Consider the following 22371-nt stretch of genomic DNA (forward strand, 5'->3'; position numbering starts at 1 on the left):
TATATTATATATATATAATATATATATATATATAATATATATATATATCAAAACTTGTTCATGAATTGTTTAGCCTGTTTCCTTCCTCTTTTGTGTTCCCGTGGGTGTCTGGGACAATCAGAGTGGAAGTGCCCTCAAAGCATGGGAAAGTCAGTGTGTCACTGGGGATGGACGTTGCTTTTACAGTGCAGACAGGACACATGATGGATGGGGTCCCCAGACACAGTGCCCGGGTCTGGTGCTCGGAAAGCAGGCCAGGAAGCCATCTGCTTCTCGTCTCTCGTCACTGCTCAGTTATTTTCAAAGAGCTTAGTGAGCTCAGCATTGGCCTTATCTTAGATCACTGGAGGTAGGTATGGTCCACTACCGCTCTATGGGATTTCTTTCTGTGAGGACAGAGAATACGAGTCATCCATGGTCTCCCCAAAGCCTGGAATTCCTGGTTCTAAGCTCTCTTGCTTTGTTTACTCATAAATGTAGAAAATACTTAGAAGTCCTCACACATTCTGTTACATCAAGTTTCTAGCCAGAAGTGAGCTGGGTGGATGTTAGAGGCCCTACAAAGCAGCAGTTACTGTGGCCATCACGGTACCTTGAGTGGCCAGCATGTATCTTTCACTCCTGCCAGGCATGTGCTCAAGATGTCACATCCCTTATTTCTTCTCCCACCCTGTGGAGGCGGCTGTTGTTCCCATTTGACAGATGCAAACGTGTGGGTGTTTTGGACCTTTTTCACTGCGATAGAGGGCCTTTCACATCTTCTCTCTGCACCTCACAGGCCAGCGCATGGCATGGAGCTACCAGTAAGGAAGCCAACATGCAGTTTTTTTTATATTCTCCAGATCAAATTCGATTTTGGTTACAGAGTAGAAGATGGAATTACAGCAGTGTGACCTGAACCTGAGGATGCTTCTCTTTGCACCTGCTTAAAAGTTCATGTCTTCTAAGCATCCAGAGCCTTCTTAATGAGAGGGAGTGACAAGATGACCTTTTATTCATATCCCCACTCAAGGATTTGTAGCAAGTACGGTTGGGGTTGAAGACACGGTTGTCATTGTGTTATGGGTTCGCAGTGTTGTATCAGGTGTTCAGGGTTGTAATTATGACCGGGGTGGGTATGTAGGCCCTTAATCTGTGTCACATATGAATCTTTGAGATAAGCAACTGCCAGAGAGGTCAGTTGAACACCACCCTACCTAAGTCTGCAAAGCCGGGCTGCTTTTCCCTTCCTGGGCCCCTGGCCCTTCTCCCTGTACCTGCTAGAACAGATGAGACAAATCAAAACAGCTTTGAGGAGTCTGGTGCATCCCCCCCTGCTTAATTTAAACCCCAGTCAAGTCTAATTATCAGAGCCATATTACTTGCTGGCAATAATTTGCTTTGGGTACAACTCAGAGCTATGTTGAAAATTTTATTTTGCCTTCAGAAAATTGGTTTACCTTTAAATTTTTTCCTCCAGATTTCCCTGTGGAAAATTGGTTCTCTTAATTTAGGTATCTTGTAATTTTTCTCATTAAAAAATGTGTGGCGTGTGATAGCATTAGATTTTTTTTTTCTAAATTGAAGTGACTTAAGTGGGTTGACATATGTGCTGCTGTATAATTGTGCTGTGTTTTTGGAGCTCAAGACAGTAATTACATCCATAAACTTATTGTCTATGGTAAAATATGTTAACTGGTCCTTGACATAAAATTCATTAATTTGAATCAATATATAATGTTCTGAAATGCTCTAACAAAGGATCATTGACTGATGGGTAGAATACCGTCAGAGACCCAGACATTTCTCTATGAACAGCAGTAAATGTAAACATTTCTAAATAGCAAGTCAATACTGTGATTCCCAAAACACACATAGCACGTAGCCTACAAGAAATTTGAACTATGACAGGAGCCCGGTAATTGAATTTACTTGTTTTTAAAACAGGTCTCCTGTATATTTTTGAGCTGTACCATATTGAACTCACGTTCCTAGAGGATCTTGGAATTTCAAAACTTCAGATGCATCACGCCTAGTGACAGGTGTGGGTGCTGAGGTCCAGCAGGGCTGAGTGACTGGGACCAACTTCCACCACCCATCAGGGTGGGAGGAGACTGGCCCTCGGTTCTGCATTTCCCACTGGCCCCCATTGTGCCAGAGCCCCCTTCTGCAAGGAGTTTTAGGAGATTCAGTGCACACTGGCTTTTCTCCTCTCCTGAGGTTGAATCACTTTAAAAGGCAAACTGAAGTGTAGTTGGGCTGGGAAGTAATTTTGAATTCAAAGTAAGAATTTCTTCAGGAATCCAATCCCAGAATTTTCTTTTGACTTGAGACTGCAGATCTCAGAATATCACATCCATGTGAAACCTTGACAGAAGCAAACCTCCCATCATTAGATACGTGGTGCTTTACAGATAATACCTAGTTCACCCCTTCAGCATTTCTTGGGAAGCAAGAGCCAGAGAAGAAAGGTACCACTTGATCTCTGCTTACATTGTTTGCCTCTGCTCCCTCCAACACACAGGCATGTCCCTCGAACGTCAGTGCTCACATGGGTACTGTAGGCGGTTCGGCAATGGCGATTTTTTTTTTTTTTTTTTTTTACAGGTAGTGTTCTTTTTTTCTAATTCCAGTATAGTACATACAGTGTTATATTAGTTTCAGGTGTTCAGGGTAGTGATTCAACAATTGTATACATTACTGCGTGCTCATCAGGGTAAGTGTGTTCTTAATCCCCTTCACCTGTTTCCCTGTCCCTCCACCCACCTCCCCTCTGGCAACCATCTGTCTGATCTCTATAGTGAAGAGTCTGTTTTTTGGTTTGTCTCTTTTTTCTTTATTTGTTTTGTAGCTTAAATTCCACCTGTGAGTCAGATCATTTGTCTTTCTCTGACTGAATTATTTCATTTAGCAGTGTATGCCCTAGATTCATCCATATTGTTGAAGATGACAAGATTTCATTCTTTTTTATGGCTGAGTAATATTCCACTGTGTGTGTGTGTGTGTGTGTGTGTGTGTGTGTGTGTGAGAGAGAGGAGAGAGAGAGAGAGAGAGAGAGGGAGAAAGAGAGAGAGAGAGAGAGAGGGATGGAGACACCACATCTTTTTACGCATTTATCTGTCAATGGATACTTTGGCTGCTTCCATATTTTGGCTTTTTAAGTATTGCTGCCATAAACATAGGGTTGTATGTCTTTTTATATTAGTGTTTTTGTGTTCTTTGGGTAAATACCCAGTAGTGGGATTACTGAATCATATGGTAGTTTTATTTTTCACTTTTTGATGAACCTCCATACTGTTTTCTGCAGTGGCTGCACCAGTTTGCATTCCTAGCAACAGTGTATGAGGGTTCCTTTTTCTCCACATCCTCGTTAACACTTATTGTTTCTTGTGTTTCTGATTTTAGCCATCCTGACAGGTGCGAGGTGGTATCTCATTGTACTTCTGCATTTGCCTGATGATGAGTGATGTTGAGCATCTTTTCATGTGTCTCTTGGCCATCTGGATGCCTTCTTTGGAGAAATGTCTGTTCATGTCTTCTGTCCATTTTTTAATGGGGTTGTATAAGTACTTTATATACTTTGGATACTAACCTTTTGTCAGATGTTATTTAGCAAGGGCAATTTTATTTATTTTTCATCTTTTAAGATTTTATTTTTATTTATGAGAGAGAGAGAGACATAGAAAGAGTGAGCACAAGCAGGGGAAGGAGCAGAGGGAGAAACAGACTCCTGCTGAGCAGGGAGCCTGACACGGGACTCAATCCCAGTTGCATTTTTTCTAATAAATTTTAAGATAATGATATTGAACACTATGTAAGAATATCTGTGTACTGACTGTATTCATCTGTGTGTAACCAGAGGTGTCCACACAACCTCAGGAGGCAGGGAGCAGCCCAGGCTCTGCAGGGGTTATCTGGAGGGCAGGGTGGGTGGTGACCACAAACCGGCATTTATGACTCTGCCCTAACAACATTTCCCCCCCACCCCAATTCACTACTCTGAGATATTAAGCAAATTGCAAAGTTGCAAATTTTACAAGCCCATAACCCAATTCTTGACCTCTGTCCCCTAAATCTGGTCTCCTTAGTGGGCCTCATCTCCAACTTCCCATCTCCAATATTCACACAAATGCTCTAACTAATGACAAAGCATCAACCTTGCTGTCTCATTTGTAATCTCAGTTCCCATGGGCCATATACCAACCCCACAAACCCGTATATAATCTATCAGCAAATCCTATCAGTTTTCATATCATAACATACTTCAAATTCAACCGCTCTTACTTTTACCATTATCCACCTCATCCAAGCCACTTATCTGTATCGTTTGCAGGAATGCCGTAAGAAAATACCACAAACTGGGTGGCTTAAAGAACAGACACTTAACTTTCTCACAGTTCTGGAGGCCCCAAGTCTGAGATCAAGGGGTCAGCAACGTTATTTCCTTCTGAGGGCTGTGAGGGAAGGATCTGTCCCAGCCTCACTCCTTGACCTCTAGATGGCCGTCCTCTCCCTGTGTCTCTTAACTCTAGCTTTTCTCCATGCAGGTCTGCCTCTGTCCCCAAATTTCCCCTCATTATAAGGACACCAGTTACACTGGATCAGGGACCACCCTAAACAACTTGATTACTTTTGTAAAGACCCTGTCTCCAAACAACATCACATTCTGAAATACAGGGGCTAGGGCTTCAACGTATTTGGGGGCAGATACAATTCAACACATACCACATCCAAGTCATCCAGAATCCAGCAATACCTCGTATCCCTTCTGTTATTTTTGCCGTTGGTAGGGTCTCTGCTCCTAGCGGCAGACAAAGCCACCCTGTGCACCATATGCAATATTCCTTTTCTCCAAACCCTCTAGTGTATTTCCCCTCTACTCAACCCCAAGTCCTTCTAGGGCCTGCAAAGCCTTGAGCAACCCAGCCCTGGGTACTTCTTTGGATCCTATGTTCCCCGCCACATCCCAACCCCCACTCTACTCTGGCCACATCAGTCACTGTGCTGTTTCTAGAGCTCTAATCACATAATCAACTCATGTTCCCTGTGGTTCCCTTCACTAGAAAACACTCCTATGAGTATTGTTGCAAAGCATGCCCATTCACTGCATTCAGGAATGCTCAAATGTCCCTTCCCCTAAAAGACCACCTCCTTCCTCACTAGGCCAGAAGAGGCAAAGGGAGGGAGCTGCTTTCGGAAAGTGTAGAACAGAGCTGGGTATAGAGGGTCACCTGACAAGTGCATTTACCTTCAGAAGAGCCTTCGGCCAGCCTGGGCTAATGCCACAGGAGGGGAGCCAGAGAATGACTTCTATCATATTCTCTATTCCCCCTCCTTGCTTCCGAAGCTCCTGCCCGCTGTGCCTTACCCAACCTGACACCAAAGGGCATGGAGTCCTTTTATGCATGTCTGCAGAGGAGATGGGTAGTGGGGAGAGCAGAAGAGAGAGAGAGAGAGAGAGAGAGAGAGAGGAAGGAAGAGAAGAGAAGGAAAGGAAGGACGGAGAGAGGGAGGGAGGAAGAGAGGAAGGCAGGGAAAGAGAGAAAATGGAGAGGTCGGGAGGGAAAAGAAAGAGAAGGTAAAAGGAAGAGAAGTGGAGAAAGGGAGAGAAAGGGGAGAGTGGACAGGAAGAGGAGAAAGAGAGGAATGGGGAGAGGTACAAACTGATTTGGAGGTCAAGGAAGAGAAGCTCTAAAGTAACCATAGGGCATTTGAGCCAAAGTTAACAGCAGCAAGCATAGGGCCTGCTTCCCTTCTCTCTTCCCTGCCTAGTCCTGACTCTGAAACAGAACGTGTTGTTCCACCTTTAAAATTGCCCTTGCTTGGGATGCCTGGGTGGCTCAGTTGGTTAATTGTCTGCCTTCAGCTCGGGTCATGATCCCAGGGTCCTGGGATCGAGTCCCCTTGGTGGGCTCCCTGATCAGTGGGAGCCTCTTTCTTCCTCTCCCCACCCCCAGCTTGTGCTCTCTCTTATTATCTCTCTCTCTCTCTCTCTCAAATAAATAAATAAAATCTTTAGGAAAAAATGTAACTGGGATGACAAAGCCAGGATTTCAAGTTATTATTACTTAGGCTATCATTAAAGATTGAAATATTTCATTTTTTAAAAAAATGGAGCAGTCTTTCAAAATAATTAAAAGAATAGTATACATAGTAGATGTAACAGTCGACGAAGTACAGGGATATGGGAAAAATTACTAAGTGAATGATTGAAGTTTGGGACACAACCTAAAGCATCAGGGTGTAAAGATTCCTGTCTTACACGGTCTAAGAACCACTTCCTTTCTGGGGTTTTGAACTTTAGGTCAGATCCATCTGATGTGGTAGCCAGAGCCTGGCATTTGTTTAAAAAAGAAACTAGACTAGATGAGCAGATAGCGTGCGTTTCTGGTGGTATTGTCATGTGTTGTTGAATGATGTGAAATCTATTTCTCGCTGAGCATCGCAGTGACAAAAGTCAGCTATTGTGCTAGGGTTTGCTTTCACAGGTGGGAGTATCCCTTCCACTACACCTTTTTGGTGACTCTTAACTTGAGCCAAATGTTTGAAAGAAAAAAAAAATGATGCGCTTTCATCTTTACAAGGTTATTAGTTATGGACGTTTTCATAAATTGTAGTGGGATTAGTTTCATGGGTTTTAGAATTATATACGATGTCCTCATCGAAACTGTGTTCTCCTAAATGGCGCATTTCTTGCATGTTCATTTGGGTTCTTGACCTTATTTTGATATGCTTGGTCATTGTTAAATCTCCCTAGCCTGTGAGTTCTTTGAATCAATTTATGTTCAGGGACTTTCTTGACTTCGCGTGGTCCGGAATTGCTTGATAGACATGTAGGGCTCCTTTACTAGCAACTCTCTGCAGGAGCATTGTTCTGTTTTAGTCAACTGTTTAGTAAGAGCTTCAGTTAGGGGTGAAATATATTCATCACAGACAGAAGGATGTCTCAGAGTTTGGTGAAAAATTTTATTAACTGAGAATGCATGTAATTCTTTCCAGAATTAAAATGGTTTTGAATAGACTTTTAAGAAGTTATCTGGGAGCCCTGGAAACCATTGCGTTTGTTTTGTTTGATTGTTTTCTTATATTAAAATATCTAGGCTGGAAATGTTCAGTGATAGATTTTTTTTTTTTACAATAATTAATGCCTAAATTACAGATACACTGTGTTTAAAACTTGTGGCTCTAATTTTGAGATAGAGTACCTTCTACATGACGTAAAGAACTAGTTACTTTAATAATCTGATGCCAGTCACTAAATTCTTTGGACACCCATTATTTCATGCCTGATAAATGGCTTTCCACAGAGTATTCTTTTAAGTGTGTTTGTGTGATGCAAATTAGGCTAAAGTACTATGCTATCAGATCTGTAATGTTTAGGGAACAACAATTTCTTTAAAAAGTATGATCTGCAGTGTTAAGGGATGTTTTTAATTTCTAAAATGACTTACCAGGAGAAGGCTTGATGAAAGCATTTAGCATGGAGATGAAATATGTCTCATTAAGTTACCAGATCATGCACACGTCAACACTCCCTTTGTCATTTTTTAATAGTTTATTTACATAACCGAGGGCTGCTACTTTTATTAGTGGTGGTTATCACAGCAAAAGGGTTTTAGTTAAGTTGACTTAAGCAATATAATGTACTTCTGTTTCCACAAAACCGACGGTGAGGCTTCCACCCCTCCTTCTCCTGCCGCCCTCCCCTTGTGGTAAAGAGCCCTAATTTACATATGTAAATAAGCTGCTCCGTGGAGAACCCCCCTGGGCCACCCAGGTCCAATCTGTTTATTTTGCTGATGTTGATGGAATTAGCCAGGAGGTAAATGCTACCAGGAGACTGATGTCTCAGTCTGGGATGACAGATACCAGAGTCTGAAAGCTCTCATTTCTGAGGAAAAATGGCTTCTTGGGACTCCAAGTTTGGGAAAAGAAAATGAAGTAACCTATTTTATCTTTAACGTTAGACCAAATGATTGAATTCACTGTTTTTCTTGAGCATGGAAAACCATACGTACAATTTTTTTTCATGTAAGATGTTGGTTTCCTGCATTACCGTTAATAAGAGCCCTGTTTGCTTTTTTAAAAATGTCAGGTATTTCATAATTTACTTTGTATAACTGCTTGCGCTCTAAGATGCATTGTTTATACTTCCCTGGTTGTGTCAGGGAGTCTGGCCTGTAACCAGACTGGAAAAAGGAAAGAACACACTTTTAAATGAAGATCTCCTTAAAGCGAAGAAGCAGACATGTCTAGCTTCTAATGCATTAAATTCTTCTCAAAAGTTTGTATCCAGTGCCTAGCTATATACATCTTTCCACAAAGCCTCAGTATCGAACTGATTCCAGAATATGTGAGTAACTGACCATGACTAACTTTTTTTCAGTGCTAGAATACAATGCCACTATTCTATTGAAAATTAAGATTAGTTTAAGATATGAGTCATAGGAAGGAAAAACTTGGTGTTCACAATTCCTCATTTTCACTCCATATGCAATTCATTAAAATGACATCAATCCTCCAGGCTGTTCTTTGGTTTCTATTAAGATGTATTACTAGAATCTGTATAAATATATTGATTATTTCATACACGCATTTGTTCAGGGCAAGCAGACCATTGTCACAGATTCATTGTCCTTGATGATAAATGAGATAAAATGGAAAAGAGATTTCAAAAACCTACCTTCCCCTCCACCCCCCTCCTTGATGATGTGCTTACTCGCTTTTAAACTGGCCTTCCACAGGGGAGGGAGTTTAAGATTCAGAGTCTAGTTTTAATATCAACATCTGCCCCCTGCTGAGTTCATGGTGCAATTAGCTAATTAAAAAAATTTTTTTTCACCTTGCAGTCAGAAGAGCAATAAACCACAGGCCTAGGATTTAGTTAATTTGCACATTGACTGTAATTGTATATTTAATGCCAAGATTAATTTTTTGCCTCATAAGTGGAAGCCTGGCACTGTGCATTGGAACTCTTAAATCAGTTGTAATCATTTCATAGGGAGGTTAATAAGGGCGGATAGATCTCCAGATATATTAATGAGGCTGTTTATTTATTTCTATCTAATGACTTTTTTTTTTTAGGGAGAAAAAACATTAAAACCACTTTCTGATAAGCCATTAAATTTAAGGGAGAATTTTCAAATCTAGCTAAATAAATAATCTTGTGATTTAAAAAGCAAAGAGTAGGGGCGCCTGGGTGGCACAGCGGTTAAGCGTCTGCCTTTGGCTCAGGGTGTGATTCCGGTGTTATGGGATCGAGCCCCACATCAGGCTCCTCCGCTATGAGCCTGGTTCTTCCTCTCCCACTCCCCCTGCTTGTGTTCCTTCTCTCGCTGGCTGTCTCTATCTCTGTTGAATGAATAAATAAATAAAATCTTTAAAAAAAAAAAAAAAGCAAAGAGTAGGGGTGCCTGGGTGGCTCAGGCTATTAAGAGTCTGCCTTTGGCTCAGGTCATGATCCCAGGGTCCTGGGATTGAGTCCTGCATGGTAGGGCTCCCTGCTCAGTGGATAGCCTGCTTCTCCCTCTCCCTCTGCCTCTGCCCCCATGCTTGCTTGCGTTCTCTCTCTCTCTCCCCAATAATAAAATCTTTTTAAAAAAAGTGTAAAGCTATTTCTCCTACAAAGCTATTGACTCTTTTGAGTGGGAAGCAGTACTCAGTTTTTTGTTTGTTTTTGTTTTGCCAAATATTCAGTGAATTAATGAGCATCATTTTTGCTGTTAAAACTTTGGTACATTTTCTAGGTCAGCTGAGGCTTAAAACTATTTCCTTAGATTCTTTCAGAAGAGTGTAGGGAAAGAATGCATGTTGGCAGAGCAGTTACTAGGAAAAACATAATTCTGACTTGTGGTCTGCTACTTAATGACATTTCCTTTTTGAAAAGTAAGCATTATACTTTGGACACTGAAGTACTGATTGTTGGCATTTCAAGTGGATGTGATTGATCCACGTGTTAAAAATAATAGAGCTGTTATTCTGAGAAGAAAAAGAATTTTTAAGTGTTATAATATAGATACTGCATTCTCACCTAAGTAGAAGGCCTTCCACTCTGTCTGTCAACAGAGCTGAGCTAATGCTAGCACTCGTGGGAGGGACGTTCTGCTCCATGTAGTCTCTCGCTTGGACCAGGGGCTTAAAGCCCAGGGATTTTTTGAGACCTTCTCTCTGTTGGTTTCATCTCCCCATCACTGAAGTTGATGCTCAGGGCGGATCGATCATGTTTGCTTCTTAAATTCTTGAAGGAATGGAGAAGTGGAGCTCTGTACGATTTATGTGGACCCCTACTCTAAACTTGCCCTTTAAAATATAATTTCTTGGAATTTTTTTTGGTGTATGTGTTTGGCATGGAATAAACAATGGGGAAGTGTTAAGTCTTTCTGTGGGATCTGTGTGTCCTCTCTCTATATGTAAGAGCATTAATGGGCCTGGTCTAAGGAAAGACCACCCTGGTACATAGATTAAATTATTAACTTAATGCCCAGTCTCTATTGGCACCAATAACATGTAATTGCATTCAAGGACAGAAGTTTTGGTGGCTGCCAGGCACCAGGAGTTCTGCCAGGATGGTGCAGAGAGGCGGGAGATTTTTGCTGTTTTTGAGGAAGACTGTGATTCCCGTGTCATTTTGGTGATATCCACGTAGGTGCCAAGTCTAACTCTTAAGAGTGCCCCTTTAATGCCTTTTGTTATTTCAGGAAGATCGACTTCGTGTTTAGGGAAATCGGGTTCTAGTTCTCCTTAGTATCCTTAAAATATAATTAGAGACAGTATCAAATAAGGGAAGAATGAAGATTTGATGGGAAGTGTCTGGGTACTTTATTACTCATGTGCATATATAAGGCTGTTTTTAACAAAAGGACTTGAACATGTCGTGTGCTTCTGTGGGGGAAAACATCGTGTTTGTATTATTGGATATCAGCTGAAAGAAACAAGTACTGTGCCGTTAAACGCTGTCCCTCTCCCTTTTCTGACCATTTCCCATCATCCCATGCCCCACCTTCTCCCCTTCCCATCTCTCGTTCATGCCCCATCTTCCATTCACTGTCAGGAAGGGCAGCCTCCGAAGAGCCATTTCAACTCAGCCCGACATCGGCAGAGACTAGTGGACCCAGCTGCTCCAAAAGTGAGTGTGTCCCGTCGCCCCAGGTGGCTCGCGTGCATGGTGCTGTGGTTCCTCTGTGCAGAAGGAAGTTGTGAATTTTTATATATGCTGGTATATTTGAAGGTGTTGGAGGAACCAAAGTCAGCTGTATTAATTCAAGACCATCCATACCAGTGGAGTTCTGGGTTTAACAACCAGCCCTGAGAACGAACAGAACCTTGATTGGTAGGATTTGCTGGTTTCTGTGGCTACTCCCACCACAGCCAGTTTCAAGAACTGCTGGGACAAGATTGACCTCACAGCGGCGAGGAGATGCCTCGTAGAGCAGTATTCCGAGGTGTGTCTACCACACAGATGAAAGTGACATAAACCCTAGTGAAATAGAGCAACATGATTAGGAAGGGAATCAGTTTTGTCCATCTTTTACCTTTGTTTTCAGTATAATGTATTTAACTGTACATTTAGATATTTTTAAATCATGATAACGGCTGCGTTTAACAACTGTCTTGTACAACTCCTGAACACTTACAGCTTGGTGATGGTGGGCTCCAGGGCCACGGTTATGTGTGTTTTATCTGTTGAGAATAGTCTTACGCCAGTTCAGTCATGCTCATCTCTTCACTTGATCTTAGTCAAAAGGCCAAGAAGTGATGGGTCATGCTCAGCTCTTACGTTCTGTTTGGTAAATAGCAGTAGCCACAGAACAGTGGGTAAGGTTTTGGATAAAGGCTTGCTAGTCCCACACACCTCAAGTAAGTCACTGGCCAGTTTTGCTGTACGTGGACTTTCATTGCACAAACATGTACGAGCAAATAGGCGCAGAACATTCCTGCATCCTGTCATCTAAACCCAATGAAATCCATGCTCTCTGGCCTTTTAACTGCTCCAGCTGAATATTTTTGGAAAATTCCACTCAAGGTCGATGACCTGACAACTTTCTGCAGGCAGGATTCTCTTACCTTTGTAGTGGGCATCAAGCAACAGGGCTCCTCTAACCCAGCTCCTGGACAGGAGGCCATTGCACATTTGGTCATCAGGTGCTAGTCCTGAGGGTGCAAGTTATAGGCTTCCCTAGAGTTGTAAGCCCTGTTCATGCAAGGGTCAATACTGTCTCTAGATTGAGTTTGCCCACATAACCTTAAATGCCACTAGTTCCAACAATGACAGCCTGTTTGTACCATCCGTTATGCCAATCAGGAAGCCACTGATTTTGATTTCAGCGATGAAAACCTATTTCATTATGCCGTTTGGCAAACTCTCTAGTGTTGACTGAAATGTGCATACCTCTTATCTAAGACTAGTTGACCACTCTGGGGGAGTAAATTGTGATCAAGGCCACAGACTGTGTGTAGGGGATGATTTTAACCAATACTTAAAATTACATTGCCTATGATGAATACTTGAAAGTGGATCCAGATGTCATAACCCTTTGTTACATGTATTAAGCGCCTAGGGTGCTCCCTCCCCAAGTTCCCCCAGACAATTCACTTTGGCTCATAATCCTTATGATGGAGTCATAGAAGTTTTCTTGGAAGAAATAAAGCAGCTTTGAATAAGTTGGGTGGTTTCATCATATAAGAGGTGAATTTTGCTGGAGTAGAGCACAGCTCGAGGTATACCAGATCTGTCCTGGGCCTCACCTAAGAGTTTTAACTAATGAGGTCCTACTGAAGCATGTGCTGCACACAGGATGGACTTCCTGGTCAGTGGTGTCCTAAGGACTCCGTTCAGCATGTGCTTTCATTCCTCTTCCTTTTTTCCTGTGTTCATTTCATTCTCCCTTGGCCTTTTGAGAAATACTGTGCCTCACCATGCAGTGCGCTCTACGTTACACTCTAAGTTAGCTGATTGTCTTTTAATGGTAGTGAGAGTCTTTTTGTTGTCTTGTTTTGTTTTGGGTGAGAATCATGGCTTTTTTTTTCAGGTAGACTTTAAGAGGAAGTGGTTAAACTCCTGTAAAGAAGTTATCTGGTGCTTTAAAGTGCATGTGAATAGGTTCAGCCATGTTACCAAAGTCCGTTTTAAAGGTCAACTCCTTTTCTCCCCCAAACACTGCAGTCCTCGGAATTTTAGAAGGGCCTAAAAATCTTTTCCAACGCTAAGAAGTGATAGGGGAAGCCACTGTTAGCTGTGTGGATATGTTACTTGGACAATAAATAGCAAATGGAAATGTGCATCTGTGTAGCCGGTGACCTTTCATTATAAGCACATTGCTTTAGAATCTGCACTGTATCATTTTCAATTCAATAACCCGAGCTGTAGTAAAGAACTCTTGCAAATTATAGGTGCCCATGTTGTGGAGGTCAGAAACAATTTATGGTAAACCAGCTGCCAAATCTTCTGAGAGCATTGATTTTGTTCTGAGTCGGTGTTGTGTAATCTCGAAAGGAGTGTGATCCGGTAGAAAATGTTTAGTTTCCCTGTAGCAATATGGAGTGGTGGAAGAACGAACTAGACTGCGTTGTGCAGTGGGCTTTGCCATCAACCAGCTCTTGGGTAGCCACTTAACACAGAGCTCCCACTGCTCTAGATTTTCTCATCTCAATAAGAGTATATGAAATGTTTTCTTAATAAAATTAAGCAATTATTTTTCTTTTCCCTCAAGGCTATTTATAACGTCACTTTACCATTTAGTCTGAGATTTTTGAATGGCATTTCTCAATCCTAAAATCCCTTTACAATGACATCATTCCTCATTACTTGCAAAGCATTATTATTAGGCAGTCTTCGATCACTGTCTTCAGTGGAAGTTAATTTTTAGAACAGAATTACATTAAAGCTATGGGGAAAATATAGACCAGACATAAGGGGCTCATTGTCTGCTCAAGGAGTTGGCTTTTTTTTCCCCCATAGCCTGGATTTTTTTGTCTCTTAGTCTGAGAAAGCCTTTTGTGCTTTAAGTATAGGAAAACAAGCTTTTAAATCTGTTTTATTTGAATAAGAGTAAAGGGTTAGGAAGAAATCAAAGGTAAATAATATGCCTCTGATTGGCTAAGCTTGTCCACTGGGAATTTCTAAATAGGCTTTCACTTTGAGAATATGCTCACCTGTCCGTCCCCCAGTATGAATGCTGTAACCCAGCAAATGAACAAAGAATGAAGCAAAACGGGCAATAGGAACAATAGTTCAAAGACCACAGAGCAGTTATTTGTGGAGCTGGTAAAGGCCTCTGTTCAATAAAAATCAATTTGATATGGAAGCATCACGGACACGATGTGGGGAGACAGGGGGTACACAAGGAGAGAACACGGGAGAATACAGAGGATTACTTTTCAAATCCTCTGACATTTCCGCACAAAAGGATGTTGAAGATTTATTCTAGATGAGCTGTCATTGTCCATCAGAGGCTTTGCTGATCCAGAATAAATAGGTTCACAAAGATTGTACTTAAAATTTGAGCATGTGCGAGTAAATAGTGGTCGGCATAGCATCTAAGAAATTCCAAACCCAGAAGGTATTGTAACATTCTATCTTCCTTTTCGAAACAAACCCAATGACCTGCATGCACTGATTACCCAACTACCAAAACCCTCATATAATTCTAAACTACCTTGTTTTCGTCTGCTCTAGGGCCTGAAAATCCTTTCTACTAATTCCCAGCAATTTTTCTAATGAGAATAAGGTTTATACAACCTGGGCTCCCCTGCTGGGAACATCAGCCCTGAGCAATCTCAGAGCAGATGGTCTTCTTTTCTCATGACCATAAACATTTTAGGATTGATCCTTTTTTCATTTTTTTACCTATCTGAAGAGTAAATGTCTTTGAGACCTTAGATATGCACTGTTAAGAGAGGACAAGAAGTTACACTGAGCAGAGTTCATGGTTGCAGAGATGAGTGGAATGATGGCAGAAGAAGTCAGGGCATTGTGTTTCTGTCTGTAATAGAAGAAAATAGGTTGATTTTTGAGCACTAAGGGGTTTGGTTTTAAAATGTCTACATTTTGAGCTTTATTATGCATTGAGTTTCTGGATGGTAATTAACATCTTCCTAGCCCCTGGAATTTCAAGTGTTAAAGAATAATTTCTTTTTTGGAGGATGTTGGAAGAGGGGGAAGGGATTGGGAAGACCAGTTGCCATAATTATTCTCAGAGTATTTTAGTCACATAAAGTGTTGTAATATGTAATTTTTTTTTTAAACCAAGGCTTTTAGAGGTGGTAGATTTCTTTCAGAAATTTTGGAGGCTGTTCATAGTGCTTGTTTGTTTTGACATCAGCCATCTACAGATTACCTTTGGTCCCAGTTAAAAGGGGCATGAATTCATGTCTGCAACTTATTAGCTGTGACTTTGGGCCAGTTACTTAATCATCCAAAAAAGCCTCAGTTTCCTCATTTTAAAAGCGGGAGAACAAAATAATACCCATCTTACCAGATTGTTTTGAAAGGAGTAAATGAGATAATGGATGCAAAGTTTTTCCCACACAGCCAGTTAAGGAATATCAGACAAATTGGAGCTGTCCTTTAAATTATGATTACTTTTATCATGGTTACTAGTTAATAATTATTCAACTAGAATTCTTCTCTTATTTTGTAAAATAAGGGGTTAGGAGCAGATGATGTTTTGAGGTGAAATGTCTGCAATGTAAAACTCTGCTGTGTATTTAGGAATGAGCACCATGCACTCGGCAGTATGTTAGGCGTGCAGGAATAGAACTTGCAGGTTTGGGAATGTAATAAAATTAGCAAATAAATAAAGCCGAGACAATACTAAATTGTATGGTAAACAGTATCAGCGAGATATTGGGTATTGATTTTGAATTGAGGAAATCTGGGAGCGACAGAAAAGATTTCCCAGAGCTCGGAGTTTCCTTCTACTTCTTGAAGGAGGAACAGGACATTGTAAACAGCATGAATGTAGAGGTTAACACTCCATGATGCAACCAGAAAAGCTGTGTGCCAGACGGGAATGGAGGGAGTGTGACACGAGGGCCACATGGAAGGCATGCCCTTGACCCTCCATGATGGGATGCACAGAGGCTTGGAGGTCAGGCGGACTCACTGTGGGACTGAGGAGAAGTCTCAGCTTTGTTATCAGCACGCTGGGGGGAATAATCCTGTCTCCCTCTTTAAGAAGGTGTCTGTGCTGAAATGTCTGGGGCAGCCATTCCGCAGAGCCATAAGCCTGTTTGGGGGAGTGTGCTGGCGGCTCTTAGTTAAACTGGGTGTGGTCTGCCCTGTGACCCTGACCTCTCCGTCTGGAAAAAGTGGCCTGTGTCCGAGGACCTGTGCACAGATGTGTCTTGTAGCACTTTTGTTGCTCCAGAAAGTTTGGGGTTATTGTGGGTGTAGACAGTTGAGAGAGTGCCTGGGAAAATAGGGTGGATGCCTTCATGCGATGTCCAGCAGATAGAAGTGGCAGCCTGGAGGCACGCAGCAATGAGGACAGAGCCTAAAACATGTCCCCGTACGAAAACAAGTGTAGAAATTCAATTCTGTAGTACCACACTCATCGATCAAAATTACTTGCACACCAGCGATACCTGGGTGGCTCTGTCAGTTAAGCATCTGACTCTCGATCTCAGTCCAGGTCTTGATCTCAGGGTTGTGAGTTCAGGCCCCATGCTGGATTCCATGCTGGGCTTGGAGCCTACTTAAAAAAAAAAAAAAAAAAAGGATGCACACCATATAATTGACAATTTTCAGGAGTTGTTGCAAATAGCTGAATATCATTTGAAGGGTTGCTTGGAGTCAAGGGGCACAGAGGTTGGGGGGCACAGAGGTGGTAAGTATTGCCAAGTAAATAAACCGATGGGTGACAATCATATCCTCCAGACTGAGTGGTATGATTAACTCTGTCCTGTCCTCTACACTTGAATCTCCCCAAGCAAAAATAGGCCAGGAGATAGGTTATAAGGGAGACTTCATGGTGCAGAAGGGAGAGCAGCCTCGTGTGAGGGAAGTACCTCGACTACCGATCACAGAATAGCTAACACGCAGCCCGGGCATGTGCCCCATGTGGTTGCCTGTGCTTTGCACACTGGACCAACTCCTTCATCTCTCACAGCAGCCTGAGGAGGGTGGTACTGTGAGTGTCATTTTGCAGTCGAGGAAACAGAAGTGTAGTGAAGTCAAGTTGCCTGCACAAGATGACACAGCTAGTGACACAGAAGCCGGCCTTCAAACCCAGGCAGTCTGGCTTGGAGTCCCTGTTCTTCCGTGTGAGCTCTTGCTACCTCGTGATGGACATACCCGAAGTGGTGAGGGAGGAATAGACACTTTCCCATCCATGGTGCCATTGGCACATGCCTGGCACTTGCAGCTTTGTGGACAAATTATTTTTTTTTAATTGTGTGTGCTTGGGGTGTTCATGTGTATAATACTTTTTATTAAAATATGTATTCAGAAGTGTACAGCTTGGTGCATCTCACAGACTGAACAATCCTGTGCAAAGAGCACCCAGATCAAGAAACAGAACAGGATGGGCAGCCCTGCTACACAAAAACTTCTGTCATTTTTACTGGACGCTAAGTTATGATGCTGGAAAACAACATCGTGAAAGCTATAAGCCTTTAAAAGCAAAAACAATAGAAAACATTCCAAAAAATTGCTACAACTATTGGGTGTTTCTAAAGAATAGGAAAAAACAACAACCCTACCTTTTCATTGATCTTACCACAGTTTGTGGCTTGTGTTAAGACTGGCTGAGGGACGTAGACAACTCATGAAGGAAAGCGGAGAAGTCTCTCAGTGAATTTAAGGCCACCTCCTATTATTACAGCATACAACAGATTGGGCAGCAGACAGCAGACGTAAGTAGATAGGTAAAGGCTGTTATGGTTTGAATCATAAGGAAGACCTTTCAGTGGGCAGATCAATGGTATTTTCATCTTGCCTCTTCTAGTTTTTTAACTCTACTGGGCGACTGTCTTTGATGGTCATTCTCAACTCCTGTGGGCGCCATTTGCCAGTTGACAGGGCACAGCTATGACAATAAACATCACACTCAAAGCATAATGTCTTCCCACATCACAAATGGTTAATTCCCTTTCTTTGTGGCCAAGAAGAATCTCACATTGAATTTTGGGACCATGCGTATACAGTCATCTTCTGCCTGGCAACCTGTGCAGAATTGTTCACTACCTTTGGCAAGACTGCACAGAGAAGTTACCTAACTTGTCCAAAGTCACAGAGCTAGTACAATGTGAAGCCAGGACTCACATCCGGTGACTCCCTGTACATAGCCTCCATGTTATATGCGTTGTCACACCATCTTTATAAAGAGGGACTGTGCCTCTTTCCTAGGGAATGCCCTGTACCAAACAGTATTTCTCAGGGTTCACAAGGAAGGCAGCCACTATCCTTAAGGTGATGTTCTTTTTGCCTCAAGTGTCAGATACATCCTTTGGCCTCCATACCACTCTCTTCCACCTGATAATACACTATTCTGAATCTTCGTATGGTTGCAAAGCTGTCTGAAAGTGTTTATATTCCTTGTGGTTCCTAGGTGTGTTTATCCTAACTGATAAGGATTTTGGCTTTAACAGAATTCCACACTCCTAACAATTCAATCACAAAATCGGCAAAAGGTACCCCAATTTTTTCAGCCTAACCTCTCTCTACTTAGACACATACAGATAATTCTAAGGAAAGTGGATTCCCGTTACTTCTTCTCTGTGATGCTATGTATAAGGTGTGATATAAATCCGGTACTAAAGCATTCAGAATTACAGTGCTGAAACATGTCTGTTGGGATTCAGTTCCAGTAGACTATGCCTAGTATCCACTTTGTAGTCAGGCCCTGGGATTTAGTGCCCTGATTTGAAGGTGAGTACAGTCTGCTGCCTTTTGAAGAATTCCTACCTAGTCTTTTAAAAACATATTTTCGCTGAGATATAACGCATATATTAAGTTTGATATTGTCCCACGGAGCTTAGACACTAATTCTTCTTCTGTAAGAGTAACACGTGGCCAAAATGTGCAGAAGTCAGGGAACTTTTGCACACTGACCATACCCATGTAACAGCCCCCAAAAAACAACCACAAAAAAACCCAGCATTACCAACACCTCAGAGGACCCCCTTGTTGCAGTTTTCAGAATGTTTTAAATTTCTGTTTTTTGTTGTCGAAGTTTTATGTCTTTCCTGGTACTGCTTTCCAGCATCTGATTTATTATCCAGTAAATGATATTTGGTTTTATTTGCCTTTGACTTTAAGAAAAGGATGGGATTGGTCTTCAAAACATAGGTAAAAAGAACAACCTTGTAAGGACCACAATCACTGTGGCTTTCAGAATTTCAGTTGCTAGAATTTCTACTTTAAGTCTTCCTGAATGTTGCAACTGAAAACATGAAGGAGGAAAAAGTATTTAGTTTGGCCCATCCCTCTTCTCAAACACAGGTTCTTATATCATGACTTTTCTCCTTTTTTTCCAGCTGGCAAAGGTTAAGTATGCATGGGTGCCTTGACTGGTTGTAGCTCAGCCTCTTTTGCCTTAATGTGGATTTCCCTCCCAACCAAAGGCTTTAAAAAAGTCATGAATTACATTTGTTGGCTTTTCTCAGAGCCATCAGAGTTGTGCTTGCCAAAGATGTGTATAACAGGTAATTGGCCAAAATGAGATTAGCAATTTATTTGGAGGAAGGGTGTAGGAAATCTTTTTAATTTAGAGGTGAAAAGATCACAGAATGGGTTAAGTACAGGTTACCCAATTTGGCTCTAGATTTATGAGGAATTACTGAAATCATCCCTTTGCCTTCAAGGATTTCTGTATCCTCTGTGCCTCTCTATCCCCCTAGCCCTCAGGCAAGAAGAAAAACAGATCAAAACAAAAACAGCAACTCTGAAAAAGTAAGTTAGACAGTTAGCCAGGCTACTCTTATCCTGGTAGCATTTTGGAAGGAGTGTGTTTCATGACAGTACTTGTGAAGAGCGTCCTCAACAGCTCAGACACACTTGCTGGCCAATGCTCACAGACCATGATATATTTTGGTAGCTGGATTGCTAATCTAGATAACTCCATTGCCTGTGTTAACATTTTTACATTAATTTTTTGGGGGTGGCTTTCCCTTGCCATTCCCACACACATTTACCTACTTCCTGCCTGAAAAAGAGATTTAACAGTGATGTGCCCCAGTATGGCTTTCTTTGTATTTATTCTGCTCAGGATTCACTGAGCCTCTTGGATATGTGGATGGATGCCTTCCATCATTTTTTTGGAAGTCCTTGGCCAGTCTTTTCAAATAAATATACCTTCTACCTCATTTTCTCTCTTCTCCTTCTAGGGCTCCGCGTATACCTATGTAAGCTGTTTTATACTGTTCCGAGGGTCTTAGATACTCTTTTTAGCTTTCGGCTTTGTTTTGTTTTGCTTCTACTGGTGATTCATTCTGGAAAATATCTGTTGTTTTGACTTAAACTTTCCTTCGCTTTGCTCGGTCAGCTGGTAAATCCATTTCATTCTGGTGTCCTATCTTGCAGTCTCATTTTCCCTTTTGTTCTTCATTATTACTGCAGTTTTTACCTCTATACAGAAATTTCCTATGTCTTCACGTTCTCATGCATGTTTACCGCTGTACCCTTTAGTGTAGTTGTTCTTGAGTCTTGGTCTGATAACACCCAGATCCTGGTTATCTTTGCATCTGTTTGCACTGCCTGTTTCTCTTCTTATCTGTGGGTCCCAGCACTACCCAGACTAGCACTTGTGGAGAGTGGAATGACTCAACACCCTTGCTTGAGTGGTATGACATAGTGGAGACCCACTTTTTCTGGACCTAAATATTATTTACCTCAGTTTCTACTGACTTATTCAAAATGTTTTGCCTTCTCAAAATTAGGGACTCACAAAGAAGCAAAATCTGTTTCTCAGCCTTCCTTTTCCACTTGGGATATAGATAATGACAAGAGACTGTTGCTGTTACCTTAACAATCAAAACCAGCTATGTCAGCTACAATATCGTATTTTAAAAAAAAATGATTTTATTTTATTTTTTAAAGATTTTATTTATTTATTCGACAGAGATAGAGACAGCCAGTGAGAGAGGGAACACAAGCAGGGGGAGTGGGAGAGGAAGAAGCAGGCTCATAGCAGAGGAGCCTGATGTCGGGCTCGATCCCGCAACGCCAGGATCACGCCCTGAGCCGAAGGCAGATGCTTAACCGCTGTGCCACCCAGGCGCCCCTAAAAAAAAAATGATTTTAAAAAGCTAGGGGCACAAGTAAACCTAAAAAGAAAAGCAAATTCCAGAAAGTGATAAACTCTTGAAGTGAGAGGCCCATGGCTGGCTCTCAACCATGGTGGAATGGCAGGACAGGGAGGAAACAGCCAAACTTCCACTTTTCATTTCTCGTTTTATTCATGTCTTCATTCACATTGTTGAGAGTAATGGTCTCTTGTGATTGTCTACATCCTAAGTGGAAGTCCAAGTCTTAGAAATAGAAAATTTGTTCAGGGAGATCAGTAATTCTGCCAATAGTGAAAGGAGAACCAAGATAAATCTTGGCCATTGATAAATAGGGGCCCAGCTCTGTTATTCCATGGCTGTTATAAACACATGGACGTAGTAATAGTTCTTATTTACTAGGTTTGTCTGTCACGTGACCTTTAGGCCTATGGAATAGTAGCGTTTTTGCGCTTTGTGTTTAGTTCTTTAGAGATCTGGTCACTGTGATGCACCAGGGATTTGTTTGTGTAACTCTTGTTTGCAGTCTCCTCTTGGATTAGCTGTGCAGTCTTGCAAGGTGTAGTAGGGGACACGTGATTGAATTGAAGTGTAGGTCACCTTGCTGTTTCATCACAGTGCGATACCAAACTGTGAAATTCAAAGTTACAGAGTGCAGTAACTGGCATATGACATGGCAGTAATTTGGTTTCTGCTTTTCTTATGGTCATCCGACTGTTGTACGAAAACAAAAGCTCAGTTAAACCTGCATTTCTCAAAGCATGTTCTGTGCACATGCCTTCGTGGGGTTCTCCCCCAAAGTGTTCCATGAGCCCATTATTTTCCAGAGCAGTGCTGACTGTGCCCCTTGCTCTTGTTAGGTAAAATGCTAATAATGGGAAAAATCTTGCATCAGGTAAATGCTATGTGCTGTATTTAATTATGTGCTTCTCCAGCATAAGTGAATACAGAGCCTTTTGTCCAGAAACTCTAAGTTTTTCTTGTCAAACGATACCCGTTAACCACGTTCTTTGGGAAATGTGAAATTATGTGGATCCTGTTGCTCTTTATTTCAAGGACTGTGAATACTTCATATTGACTGCCATTCTGTAACCTGGAAAACTTCCTCCCACTGCTTTCTGATAAGGGAGCTTTCATTTTTGGACGAAAGAAGAGCTCTAACCCAGAAGG

At 41.7% G+C, this 22371-nt stretch overlaps 1 protein-coding gene across 8 annotated transcripts in view; it reads left to right on the forward strand.

The window, feature by feature from the left end:
* MAST4 (microtubule associated serine/threonine kinase family member 4) overlaps positions 1-22371 on the forward strand; it is a 546144-nt gene that overhangs the window by 244903 nt on the left and 278870 nt on the right. For 4 of the 8 annotated variants that reach the window (XM_034656299.1, XM_034656301.1, XM_034656304.1 and 1 more), the window contains one exon: positions 11030-11104. The exons of the other annotated variants lie outside the window; for them this stretch is intronic. In XM_034656299.1, coding sequence (XP_034512190.1) covers positions 11030-11104 — 75 coding nt within the window. The remainder of the gene's footprint in view (positions 1-11029; positions 11105-22371) is intronic. 8 annotated transcript variants of the gene reach the window in all.

The sequence above is a fragment of the Ailuropoda melanoleuca genome, chromosome 3 (assembly GCF_002007445.2).
Source record: "Ailuropoda melanoleuca isolate Jingjing chromosome 3, ASM200744v2, whole genome shotgun sequence".
Taxonomy (NCBI): domain Eukaryota; kingdom Metazoa; phylum Chordata; class Mammalia; order Carnivora; family Ursidae; genus Ailuropoda; species Ailuropoda melanoleuca.